The 14,661-nt window shown below is 39.4% G+C and overlaps 1 protein-coding gene across 3 annotated transcripts in view; it reads left to right on the forward strand.

The window, feature by feature from the left end:
- The window catches only part of LOC308097218 (forkhead box protein P1-B-like), a 60,395-nt gene extending 47,320 nt beyond the window's left edge, over window positions 1-13,075 (forward strand). For all 3 annotated transcript variants that reach the window (XM_080444878.1, XM_080444880.1, XM_080444879.1), the window contains 4 exons: window positions 114-241; window positions 789-852; window positions 8,150-8,328; window positions 11,876-13,075. In XM_080444878.1, coding sequence (XP_080301004.1) covers window positions 114-241; window positions 789-852; window positions 8,150-8,328; window positions 11,876-12,047 — 543 coding nt within the window. In that variant the 3' untranslated portion in view covers window positions 12,048-13,075. The remainder of the gene's footprint in view (window positions 1-113; window positions 242-788; window positions 853-8,149; window positions 8,329-11,875) is intronic.
- Window positions 13,076-14,661: the final 1,586 nt, after the last annotated feature.

The raw sequence follows: 14,661 nt of genomic DNA on the forward strand, positions 1-14,661 counted from the left end.
TACATGTTTGTTTATAATCATATATATTTATATTTCATACAGAACGCAGTCAGACACAACCTGAGCCTCCATACATGTTTGTTTATAATCATATATATTTATATTTCATACAGAACGCAGTCAGACACAACCTGAGCCTCCATAAATGTTTTGTTCGCTTGGAGAACGTGAAGGGAGCCGTGTGGACTGTGGACGAGATCGAGTTTCACAGAAGAAGACCTCAGAAGCCCACTGTCAATGGGTAGGTTTTATATAAATGATATAAACTATATATATATATATATATATATGTGTGTAAAACTAAGCTATACTAACTGTGTATACCACTGTCAATAGGTATGTACTACATTAATACATGGCATCATATTGTGTTGAAACACATTAATAACACTTGTTGCATCATATTGTGTTGAAACACATTAATAAAACGTGTTGCATCATATTGTGTTGAAACACATTAATAACACTTGTTGCATCATATTGTGTTGAAACACATTAATAACACTTGTTGCATCATATTGTGTTGAAACACATTAATAAAACGTGTTGCATCATATTGTGTTGAAACACATTAATAACACTTGTTGCATCATATTGTGTTGAAACACATTAATAAAACGTGTTGCATCATATTGTGTTGAAACACATTAATAACACTTGTTGCATCATATTGTGTTGAAACACATTAATAACACTTGTTGCATCATATTGTGTTGAAACACATTAATAAAAAGTGTTGCATCATATTGTGTTGAAACACATTAATAACTCATATTGTATTTACACAGATCTCAGATGATGAAGAATTCTCAGAACAATCTTGGACAGAGTTCAGCTGGATTTGCTGCTCAGGTAAGATATGTGTTTTATCATAATTATGTTTTATTCTGAAGGTAAGATATGTGTTCATCATATTGTTTTATTCTGAAGGTGTGTAGGACTACATTTGGGACATTCAGAGCAGGGCCTCGAACCTCGATCTGGACCCAGGTGCAAAGTCCAGTTGGTGTGATTAGTGTTTGATTTGTACCGGCAGGGACGTGCAGAGGGATTTGGAGAGGTACCGAACAATTACCGTACTTTTAGGCCCGAAAAACCAGATAACCCGAACATGTGTCAATGCGTGCTCAATGTCCTCAAAGTCGTGCATCCAACAAGCTTTGAACTGAGCAGATTGGACCTTCTGTTCCAGAGATAATGGACAAAACATCTTGAAAACGGCCACTTTCACCGGTTTTCGATCACCAATTTTCGATTGAGTTTTGGCCATTGTTCATCGATTTTCTTTAATAACACGGGCTAGGAAGGTCGGATGGCAAAAAAACTAGTTACCTGAGTAAAGTTCACTTTTTTTTTTTTTAAATGTTTTTATTTCATTTTTAAAGACAATACAGTGTTAGACAAAACAAAAAACACCACGAAAAATAACAAAATAAAATATTACAATAAACGAAAAAAAAACAAAAAACAAACAAAAACACATTGCTAGGTTTGCTGATGCAGCTGTCTTTCCAGACACCCTCCAGGGTCTAGTTCTTACATCAGCCCATCTGAGAATATGAATGGGGTCCATATTTTATCATATATGTCCAACTTTCCTTTAATTTTGTAGTGTAAGTAATCTAGCGGTATATAACTTGATATTTCTGTCTTCCATTGGGCTAGTGTTGGGGGGGAAGGGGCTTTCCAATTTACAGCAATACATTTTTTGGCAGCAATGAATGCCAGGTTGCTCAATTTTCTTTGGAAACTGTCACCCTGTTTGAAATTACCTATCAAGCAGAGGCGAGGGGAGGGCATCAGCCTAAGGTCAAGACAAGAGGACATAAAGGAACATATATCTTCCCAAAACGGGACAAGTTTTTGGCAGGACCATAACATATGTAGAAAAGAACCTTTTTTTTTCTTACATCTCCAGCATAGAAAGGACATTTCTGGATGCATAGCGTTCAATTTCACTGGAGTATAATATGTTCTATGTGCGATCTTAAATTGTAAAAGTTTATGTCTCCAATTATATGATTCGGAATGTATGCTTGACCACATCTGTACCCACTCTTCCTCACTGATGCCCTCTCTCACATCTGTCTCCCATTTTGTTTTTGTAGCCAAAGTATTGGCTGGAAAAGCCTCTATCAGCCCATGGTATAATTTAGACAATAATTTTACTGGTTTTTCTGTTTGTCTCAGGATCCTCTCCATTGTAGAGGGTTCTGGTTCGTCAAGTGTATGTTGTGTGGACTGAATAAAACTTCTTATTTGTAAAAAACAAAAAAAATGTGAATTAGGTATACCAAATTTTTCTTGGATTTCTCTAAAAGAAAGCAAAATTCCGTTTTTGTATACATTTATAAAAGTTGAAATACCTTTGTCCACCAGTTGCTTAAATATACTACCATTGAAGATAAAAGGTAATGTGGGGTTTTTCCAAATGGGAGCATAGGGTGATAGAGGTCTTCTCCAGTTCAAAAACTTATGGACAGAATCCCATATGTTCACAGAGTGGAGTATACACGGGTTATTTGTTATTTTCTTTAGATTTTTCATTCCACAATACAAAGCATAATTTAAATCCAGCGGTAACATATCATGATTTTCTATTCTGACCCATGCACATGGTTCACTAAACCATTGTTTTAATGGCTTTAGTTGTGCTGCCCAATAATACAATTTCATATTTGGAACCCCGAGTCCACCCAACTCCAAAGGGAGGTACAATACATTTAAACGAACTCTAGAAACTTTACCACTCCAAATAAAAGACGAAAATAAAGATTGAATTTTCTTAAACACATATTCTGGGACCATTATAGGGAGCATTTGAAATAAGTATAATAGTCTAGGTAAGACATTCATTTTTAGAACATTTACACGGCCTAAAATAGATATTGGAAGCGTCTGCCATCGTTTCAGGTCTGCCTCTATGGATTCAAGTATTGGGACATAATTTATTTTGAACAATTCTTCCAAGTTATCTATAATCTTTACCCCCAAATACTTTATATGGTTCTGAGTCCATTTCCACTGAAACCGGTTCTGTAAGGAGCTACTATCAAAATTGGAAATGGGCATTATTTCCGTCTTTTCCCAGTTGACTTTGAAGCCAGATACTATTCCATAATTTTCTAACAATTCTAATAAAGCTGGTAATGATTGTTCTGGTTTCGATATATATAATAGGATATCATCTGCGTATGAAGACATGACGTGGTATTCTGCTCCAATACCTATTCCTACTATCCTGTTGTGAGACCTGATCTTAATTGCTAATGGTTCGACAGCGAGCGCATATAGGTAGCCCGAAATCGGACACCCTTGTCTTGTTCCTCTTCCTAGATAGAATGGTTCAGAAATCTGACTGTTGGTCTTTACAGATGCCTTCGGTGACTGATAAAGTAATTTAATCCAAGATATAAAAACTGGGCCAAAATTAAAATATTTTAATACCTCCACTAAGTACCTCCACTCTACTCTATCATACGCTTTTTCTGCGTCTATCGATACTACCACCATGGGGGATTTATCCTTACGAGTATGAGATATCACGTTACAAAATCTTCGAATATTATCTGATGAAAATCTACCTCTCATAAAACCTGTCTGATCCGGATGGATAAGACTTTGTATGACTGTCTCCAGACGTATAGCCAACATCATAGTGATTATCTTATAGTCAACATTTAGTAATGACACAGGTCTCATAGATGAACAAAGGAGTGGATCTTTATCCTTTTTCTTTAAAAGAGTAATAATAGCTAGCTTCAGAGACTCAGGTAATTCTTTTTTTTTTAACGCTGTTTCTATCATATTCAAGAGTGGATTCAAGATCTTTGTCTGAAAGCATCTGTAAAACTCTACAGGCAAACCGTCACTTCCGGGAGATTTTCCATTTTTCATTTTATCAATTGCTTTTGTAATCTCAACCTGAGAAATATTTTTATCTAATTCTGTCTTTTCTATTGTGGATATAGTAGGGGAAACCATTCCATCCAGGAAGCACTGTATGTCCTCCACAGAACCATTATTTTCAGACCTATAGAGTTCTTGATAGAAAGATCTAAATGTTCCATTTATAATCAAAGGATCTCTTGTAATGCTTCCATCGGGGCAGGTTATACTATAAATAGCTCTTTCCTCCTCTGCTTTTTTAATTTGCCATGCAAGTAATTTGCCTGCGCTTTCCCCATGTTCAACATGGTTCTGTTTGGCTTTTAAAATAGATATTTCAGCTGCTGTAGTGTCTAAAGTACAAAATTTTAATTTTGCTTGATTTAATTGTTGTAAGGTGGTTTCATTCTTATCATTACTATGTCTTATTTCCAATTCTTTAATTTCTTTTTCTAAGACAAGCGTCTCTTTTTTAATTTTCTTTTTTAAGGAGGAGGAGTAAGAAATGGTACAGCCCCGACAAAAAGCCTTAAAAGTTTCCCAGATTAATATGGGACAAGTGTCCTGTATCTGGTTAGCTTCCATAAAAATATCTATTTGATTATTCATGAATTCTATAAAATTTGTATCTGTTAGTAATGTAATATTGAAACGCCATGTTCTAATTGGTTTTATTGCAGTATTGAGTTGAATATTAATCAGCAAGGGAGAATGGTCAGATATAATTCTAGATAGATACTTACATTCTGAAGTACAATTTATAAGAGTGTTACTTATCATAAAAAAATCGATTCTTGAGTATGAATCATGTACTTGAGAATAATACGAATATTCTTTCTTGGTAGGATATAATGTTCTCCATATTTCGCATAAACCTATATCTTTTAAATTCTCACTTAGCACTTTGGACACGTTGGAGACAGGATGTCTCCGACAGGATGTAGTATCAAACTGATGAAAAATACAGTTAAAGTCCCCACCCCAAATAATAGGTTCTCGATAAGAAGACAATTTCAAGGTCAAATCATTTATAAATTTGGGGTCGTCATAATTAGGACAGTAACAATTTAGGAGAACAATTTCTACATAATCGAGAAAGCCTTTAACCAAAACATACCGACCACATGGGTCGATCACACTTTCTACTAATTGAAAGTTTACCCCTTTTTTCATTAAGATTGCTACCCCTCTGGATCTAGAATTGAAAGTAGAGGAAAAAAACATCCCTTCCCATTTGCGCTTGAATTTGTTGCTCTCGGTTATTGAAAGATGTGTCTCCTGCAAAAACAAAATATCTATTTTATGTTCGTTTGCATGTGATAAAACACGATTTCTTTTTACTTGCTGATTAATCCCTCGAACATTCCATGTTGCAAATTTAATATTCGTCATTAAATCGTTTTAATCCTGCCAGGATCGAATGGTGAACATAATGGCGCTTTACAAGGAATGGCCGAAAAAAAAGGGGGATTCTTAAATGTAACAAAAACTCTCTTAGAAACTACATATTTTAAGAGAGACAGGACTCTGGATGTGGTTAGTTTTAGCAAACTGCAGTTGGGCCTAGCAAAACACATAACACTTAACACATAACATATACCCACCCACCCCCATCCCTTTAACCCTTTTAATATTTCCCGCATGAAAAAGAAAACACCTGTACCTTTGTACAGGTGGGAGCTATCTACTGTGCCCGTGGCCTTTCATAATTAAGTCATTTTTTTACTTTTACCTTAAACTTGTAATCCTCAGGTAATAATAAGAATGATGATACAGATTCAATAATAGCTAACATAATAATGGCAACAAAAAAGAAAAAAGAAAAAGAAAAGAAAAGAAATACATATATGAACATAATGATAATAATAATAATAATAATAAAAAAACTAAATCATACATACATATGTATGCATATCTTCCGATTTTATCTATTTACATTTAAATCAGTTTGTTAGGCTTCTGTGAAAAACAAAACGAAAAGTCATGCCTTACTGTACAAAATAAATTACAGAGTGGTTAGTAAAGTTCACTTTGAGCTGCATCCAACACATCCACTGACATGTCCGTGGGCCTTACCGTTAGGCCTTACCGTTAGGCCTTACCGTGGGCCTTACCGTTAGGCCTTACCGTTAGGCCTTACCGTTAGGCCTTACCGTTAGGCCTTACCGTTAGGCCTTACCGTTAGGCCTTACCGTGGGCCTTACCGTTAGGCCTTACCGTTAGGCCTTACCGTTAGGCCTTACCGTTAGGCCTTACCGTGGGCCTTACCGTTAGGCCTTACCGTTAGGCCTTACCGTTAGGCCTTACCGTTAGGCCTTACCGTTAGGCCTTACCGTGGGCCTTACCGTTAGGCCTTACCGTTAGGCCTTACCGTTAGGCCTTACCGTTAGGCCTTACCGTTAGGCCTTACCGTGGGCCTTACCGTTAGGCCTTACCGTTAGGCCTTACCGTTAGGCCTTACCGTTAGGCCTTACCGTGGGCCTTACCGTGGGCCTTACCGTGGGCCTTACCGTGGGCCTTACCGTTAGGCCTTACCGTTAGGCCTTACCGTGGGCCTTACCGTTAGGCCTTACCGTGGGCCTTACCGTGGGCCTTACCGTGGGCCTTACCGTGGGCCTTACCGTTAGGCCTTACCGTTAGGCCTTACCGTTAGGCCTTACCGTGGGCCTTACCGTGGGCCTTACCGTGGGCCTTACCGTGGGCCTTACCGTGGGCCTTACCGTTAGGCCTTACCGTTAGGCCTTACCGTGGGCCTTACCGTGGGCCTTACCGTGGGCCTTACCGTTAGGCCTTACCGTTAGGCCTTACCGTGGGCCTTACCGTTAGGCCTTACCGTTAGGCCTTACCGTTAGGCCTTACCGTGGGCCTTACCGTTAGGCCTTACCGTTAGGCCTTACCGTTAGGCCTTACCGTTAGGCCTTACCGTGGGCCTTACCGTGGGCCTTACCGTTAGGCCTTACCGTTAGGCCTTACCGTTAGGCCTTACCGTGGGCCTTACCGTGGGCCTTACCGTGGGCCTTACCGTTAGGCCTTACCGTTAGGCCTTACCGTTAGGCCTTACCGTTAGGCCTTACCATGGGCCTTACCGTTAGGCCTTACCGTTAGGCCTTACCGTGGGCCTTACCGTTAGGCCTTACCGTGGGCCTTACCGTTAGGCCTTACCGTGGGCCTTACCGTTAGGCCTTACCGTTAGGCCTTACCGTGGGCCTTACCGTTAGGCCTTACCGTGGGCCTTACCGTGGGCCTTACCGTGGGCCTTACCGTGGGCCTTACCGTTAGGCCTTACCGTTAGGCCTTACCGTTAGGCCTTACCGTGGGCCTTACCGTGGGCCTTACCGTGGGCCTTACCGTGGGCCTTACCGTGGGCCTTACCGTTAGGCCTTACCGTTAGGCCTTACCGTGGGCCTTACCGTGGGCCTTACCGTGGGCCTTACCGTTAGGCCTTACCGTTAGGCCTTACCGTGGGCCTTACCGTTAGGCCTTACCGTTAGGCCTTACCGTTAGGCCTTACCGTGGGCCTTACCGTTAGGCCTTACCGTTAGGCCTTACCGTTAGGCCTTACCGTTAGGCCTTACCGTGGGCCTTACCGTGGGCCTTACCGTTAGGCCTTACCGTTAGGCCTTACCGTTAGGCCTTACCGTGGGCCTTACCGTGGGCCTTACCGTGGGCCTTACCGTTAGGCCTTACCGTTAGGCCTTACCGTTAGGCCTTACCGTTAGGCCTTACCGTGGGCCTTACCGTTAGGCCTTACCGTTAGGCCTTACCGTTAGGCCTTACCGTTAGGCCTTACCGTGGGCCTTACCGTTAGGCCTTACCGTGGGCCTTACCGTGGGCCTTACCGTGGGCCTTACCGTGGGCCTTACCGTGGGCCTTACCGTTAGGCCTTACCGTTAGGCCTTACCGTTAGGCCGCTACGGGCAGTTGAAATGTATCTTTTGGGGGTAATAGATTTTTCTTTCCTAGTCTGGATGGAGAGAGCACTTTTTTACTGACGGGTAAAAGTGCAGGGGCTCGGCCCGGGCGGCTGGCGTAGCCGTCTGGCCACACGTGTCGTGGGTTCGAGTCCCGATCCCGACGACCTTTTCTGCGTGTCACCCCCCCCCATCTCTCTTCCTGTTTCCTGTCAGTCTACTGTTCATCTCTCTTCCTGTTCCTGTTTCCTACCATTTATGAAAATACTAATCTAATGTGAATATTGCTTACCGTATTATATATATAATGTCATATATCTTATTAAAACATTCTAATGTTATTATTTCAGAGTGGCGGTGGTGCAGAGTGCAGTTCCTCCTTCCCCCTGTACAACCCATCCTCGTCACTAGGGGGCAGCATCCCCATGCACTCCCTGCCTCAGCTGCTCCAGGACCAGATCAATGGAGCCTTCTGCTTCGGTGGTGCTGGATACCAGAGTGACAGCAGCGCCACCCAGAGTCCACCTTTGTAAGTTTATAATAACTACTAATTTAACTAATAAAAACGTTTGCACAGTCCCTCCTTTTCTAACATTATAAACATTAAGTTCTTCATGTTACCCCAGCAGCACCATACTACCTTGTATGTTATCCTGCCTGTATAAATGTATACATTATAAACATTAAGTTCTTCATGTTACTCCACCGTACTAACTTTCTGTGCCAGAAGCTCATAAATAAAATGTCATTCCGGCATTTTTCTTCCGGCCATTTTCTTACCTTTTCAAGTCGTCACAGAATATTTATCTCCAGTATGATGGATCCCCTGATGGTTGCTAATCACTGAGGGTTTCACTGTGCTTCCGCAGAAAAAAATAAAATGGCATCGCGATGTCATGGCGACGACCTGTTCACTTGTTATAGGCCTCCCGTTCACTTGTTATAGGCCGTTGAAAATAGCATGTCTCCAAAAAAACATAGTAAAACACAGGAGCCGAGATACAGGCCGTTTCCCAAATAAATGAACCAGGACGTGATGGAGCCGTAAACCTTGGGATCACGTTATCTCCTGGTTCTGTGTGCAAAAATAATAATAATAATAATAATAATTGCGAACGCGGGAGGAGGCGCGGCGAAGCCGCGCCTCCGACCAAGTGGAGCTTACTATGTAACCCTGCTTGGGTTGTGTCTCTGTGTCTCTGTGTCTCCGTGTGCACTGCCTGTGTGCACTGCCTGTGTGCAGCTCCTCTGAGATAAGTAAATGTCCAATTTAGACGTACCATACATCAAATGAAAGGTCTTTGAAAACTGAACACACCTGTCAAGGTTGCGTTTAAGCCCGCCCCTTCCCCCGGAAGCCACGCCCCGGAGAAGGCTCCTAAAAACTCCCCATTGAAACCCCATGTTAAATGAAAAGTGCCCGAATCGCTCCCAAACTTTTTCTACCCCCCCTAAGTGGGGGTCTACGAACAAATACATCGGGCTCGGATTTTGGCTCCGCCCCCCGGAAGTGGGTGAAACAGGCACTTCAAACACTTTGTTGAATTGTTCAAAAACATTCCAAGTTTTTTTTTTGTGAATTTGTATTTTTCTAAGATGCTCCTTTTAACGCAGATTAAAAAAAAAAAAAAAAAAAATGTCATTGGTTACTTTTTTTTAAATATTTTTTTTCATTCTTTTTTTTCTTTTTTTGCGTTCGCTTACCGCGTTCGCGCGTCTTACTTGTAATTAAAAATAAATAAAAAATTGGCAGAGAATGAGTTAAAAGTAAAACACTTTATTAAACAATACGCAATATTACACAAAGGTAACAGGTTTAAATGTGTGCATAGGCCTATTATGGACCCATCTGTGTCATGTTAAGATTTATTTGGCTATTAAAAAATAGTTTTTTGTGTGAAAATGTGCACACTGTGTGCAAATCTCTACAAATGTCTTCTAAATCTTCTAAATCTTTTTTTGAAAAAACGTATGTTGCTATAATATCAATGGTTCCCAAACTTTTCCATGTCAAAGGTCAACATGATATGCATTTGGCCGCGGACCCCCCTCTCAAAACATGTTGTTCCAGGGAGGGACCCCCCTCTCAAAACATGTTGTTCCAGGGAGGGACCCCCCTCTCAAAACATGTTGTTCCAGGGAGGGACCCGCAGAAGCACAAATCGGAGTAAAAAACATTATGTATATATTCAAAGATTTGCACACATTTTCCACCATTTAAAAAAAAATAGCAGATCTACAAGCTCATAGAGCGGCACTTGGTGCCAAAGAAATGTTAAAATAACACAGATGTGTTCCTGCATTGAATGGGTTAAACACAGAACTATAAACACTGTTTGATGAGGAGTTATAGAGCACTGAAGTCTGACGTCATTTACTCATCCTACCTGGGTCACGGTTTCCCCCCCCATTCTAATCCCATAGACGTGTTTAATATCACGTCAAATAAAAACTGTGTTCCAAAAATAAACAAATGACCCGACGGTTTGACTCTTATGGATATGAAGCATCGACTGACGGTGAGAAAACGATAAAGTTACTTCTGACAAATTAGTTACATTTTCGCCATAAACAGACTGTATCAAATATGAGTGACTGACTATCATAAACGATACAGAACCTCCTCCCTGACAATATCTATATATATATATAATATAAACGATACAGAACCTCCTCCCTGACTATATCTATATCTATATATAATATAAACGATACAGAACCTCCTCCCTGACAATATCTATATCTATATATAATATAAACGATACAGAGCCTCCTCCCTGACAATATCTATATATATATAATATAAACAATGAACCTCCTCCCTGACAATATCTATATATATATATAATATAAACGATGAACCTCCTCCCTGACAATATCTATATCTATATATAATATAAACGATACAGAACCTCCTCCCTGACAATATCTATATCTATATATAATATAAACGATACAGAACCTCCTCCCTGACAATATCTATATATATATATAATATAAACGATACAGAACCTCCTCCCTGACAATATCTATATATATATAATATAAACGATACAGAACCTCCTCCCTGACAATATCTATATCTATATATAATATAAACGATACAGAACCTCCTCCCTGACAATATCTATATCTATATATAATATAAACGATACAGAACCTCCTCCCTGACAATATCTATATATATATAATATAAACGATACAGAACCTCCTCCCTGACAATATCTATATCTATATATAATATAAACGATACAGAACCTCCTCCCTGACAATATCTATATCTATATATAATATAAACGATACAGAACCTCCTCCCTGACAATATCTATATCTATATATAATATAAACGATACAGAACCTCCTCCCTGACAATATCTATATCTATATATAATATAAACGATACAGAACCTCCTCCCTGACAATATCTATATCTATATTTAATATAAACGATACAGAACCTCCTCCCTGACAATATCTATATCTATATATAATATAAACGATACAGAACCTCCTCCCTGACAATATCTATATCTATATATAATATAAACGATACAGAACCTCCTCCCTGACAATATCTATATCTATATATAATATAAACGATACAGAACCTCCTCCCTGACAATATCTATATATATATATAATATAAACGATACAGAACCTCCTCCCTGACAATATCTATATATATATAATATAAACGATACAGAACCTCCTCCCTGACAATATCTATATCTATATATAATATAAACGATACAGAACCTCCTCCCTGACAATATCGCAGAGACAGTTTGTTTATTTTTGGAGCACAATTCTTATATGAGACGATTCTAAGATGACCCAATGTTATTCTCCATAGAGACATGACTTTACGACCCAGGGGATGAACGAGTGACGTCAGGACTTCTGTACTCTATTATAACCGTCTAGAATAAGACATAAAGTCATATTAAGAATCAACAAGTCTCTGTAGTTCCCCCAGATTTCCAGAAGGTGGCGTAGCAGCTGTTTCTTGTTTTCCGGGCAAATGTTCCTGTAGCTTGGTTTTGATTGGCTCTTCTTCTTCTTCTTCTCCTCCACAGCAGCATCAAGGAGGAGCAGGAGGACGAGGAGATCCGGGTCCATTTCCCCTACGAGTCCCCCAGCAGTGCAGACGACAGCCCCTCCCCCCCACACCACCACATGACCCAGCAGGGTGAAGAGTTCATGACCTCTGACCTGAACCTGTCTCTGGACCGAGTGCCTTCCCTCTGACCAGGAGGTCTGACCTTTACCCTCTGACCTTTACCCTCTGACCACGGAAGCTTTTGAAAGGAAGAGACGCCGACGTCATTTTCTCTGTCCTGCAATCCCATTGGTCAGTTTGGTCTCACTGGGTGGCTGACAGACTCACACCGGAAGTTCAGTGAAATAACATTGTAGTCTATGAGAGCTTATGGACAAACACTGTTTCTATATAGAATACATTGTAGTCTATGAGAGCTTATGGACAAACACTGTTTCTATATAGAATACATTGTAGTCAATGAGAGCTTATGAACAAACACTGTTTCTATATAGAATACATTGTAGTCAATGAGAGCTTATGAACAAACACTGTTTCTATATAGAATACATTGTAGTCAATGAGAGCTTATGAACAAACACTGTTTCTATATAGAATACATTGTAGTCAATGAGAGCCGACTGGACTGTGATAATTATGTCTTCTTTTATATTCCTGAACCCATTATATGACGAAAGGTCGCAATCGTTCTGAAATAATGTTAGTTCATGAGCTGGTCCAGTGGCTCCATCCACTGTAATGTATTTAAATAATAAATAATGTTAGTTCATGAGCTGGTCCAGTGGCTCCGGTGTGAGGTTAGGTTTGCCACTCATGAGTGTCATGGCGCGTCCCTTCCTTTAAAAAGCCTCCTTGCCTCTGACCAGGAGGTCATGACCCTTCACCTCTGACCAGGAGGTGCTCTCTACATCCTCAGTGTTGGTTTAACCTCTCAAACCGCCTCAGTGCTCTGTACTTGGTCCCCTCCTTTGTTTCCCTCTACACCAAACCTCAGCCCAAACTAAGCATCTCATTCAGAACCTGCTTTTATCTCCATGTGGTCCTCCATTCTGATTGGCTGAGCCTGGAAACCTGTGACCATATGACATCATCATATGACTTATGACATCACTGCATCAAATTAATTGTTTTAAAATGTCAATTTAACATTAAAAAAAAATGTTTAAAATTAAATTCATAAGCTTTTTGGCCTCTAGTTTGGCCTCTAGTTTGGCCTCTAGTTTGGCCTCTAGTTTGGCCTCTAGTTGCCTCTAGTTTGGCCTCTAGTTTGGCCTCTAGTTGCCTCTAGTTTGGCCTCTAGTTTGGCCTCTAGTTTGGCCTCTAGTTGGGCCTCTAGTTGGGCCTCTAGGTTGGCCTCTAGTTTGGCCTCTAGTTTGGCCTCTAGTTTGGCCTCTAGTTTGGCCTCTAGTTGCGCCTCTAGTTGGGCCTCTAGTTTGGCCTCTAGTTTGGCCTCTAGTTTGGCCTCTAGTTGCCTCTAGTTTGGCCTCTAGTTGGGCCTCTAGGTTGGCCTCTAGTTTGGCCTCTAGTTGGGCCTCTAGTTGGGCCTCTAGTTGGGCCTCTAGTTTGGCCTCTAGTTTGGCCGTGTTATTATTGTCAAAATGTCCTCATAGTGGTGTCGCATATTAGATCTGATATTCTATTTATATTGATTTCTTTAAAGACATTTTGCAATACGGGGTCTATTTAGGGTTCAAATATAACCCTATTGTATTTAGGGTTAGGGGTCCTTAGGGGTCTTTAAGGGTCTTTAGGGGTCTTTAGGGGTCTTTAGGGGTCCTTGACAGTGTAGTGAGTCTACACTCTGTGAGGTTAAAGGAACACTGAGGATTTTACACTGAGGGTCTCTGAGTGATTGATCTTTTACCAAAACACACATTTCTATCTGGGGGTTAATAAAGAACTGTGTATTTATCAGCCTTCTATTGTGTACAGTATGAATGAGACCAAACCTTTATGTTCTAACAGAGAAAAGTGTCTGAATTACCATAATTATGATCATTTATATTGTATTCATCATAATTATCATGATAATGATACTTTATAGCTGTATTAATCATAATTATCATGATAATGATGATTTATAGATGTATTGATCATAATAATCATGATAATGATGATTTATAGATGTATTAATCATAATTATAATGATGATTTATAGATGTATTGATCATAATTCTCATGATAATGATTTATAGATGTATTAATCATAATTATAATGATGATTTATAGATGTATTCATCATAAGTATCATGATAATGATACTTTATAGATGTATTAATCATAATTATCATGATAATGATGATTTATAGATGTATTAATCATAATTATCATGATAATGATACTTTATAGATGTATTCATCATAATTATCATGATAATGATGATTTATAGATGTATTAATGTAACGGATGGACCAGGAGGAGAAAAGCAACCAAGCCAAAGGAAAAGGGAATATGAATAATATTTATGGTTAAGAGCACTTGATAATAAAATGTTTCATTTATGGTAGCTTTACACTATGTTGGGGCCCCACACCCTCCTTTATTTTATATTATTTTATTTTATTTTAATCCTCACTTGCTATTATTACTAAAATCTGTTTTGTAGAGTAATTAAAATGTACACTGCCAACACAAGCTGATTTATTTGTATTTAGCATATAATTATAATAATCTATTGATAAAAAAAAAAATCTGTAATCTTTTCTTTTTCTCACCCAGCGTTGGATTAACAAACATGGATATATTTGCTCTACTGGAGCATGTAAACCTACGTACATATTATTATAGCATTATCGTGATTGT

The sequence above is a fragment of the Gymnoscopelus braueri genome, assembly GCF_963280865.1.
Source record: "Gymnoscopelus braueri genome assembly, chromosome: 12".
NCBI lineage: Eukaryota > Metazoa > Chordata > Actinopteri > Myctophiformes > Myctophidae > Gymnoscopelus > Gymnoscopelus braueri.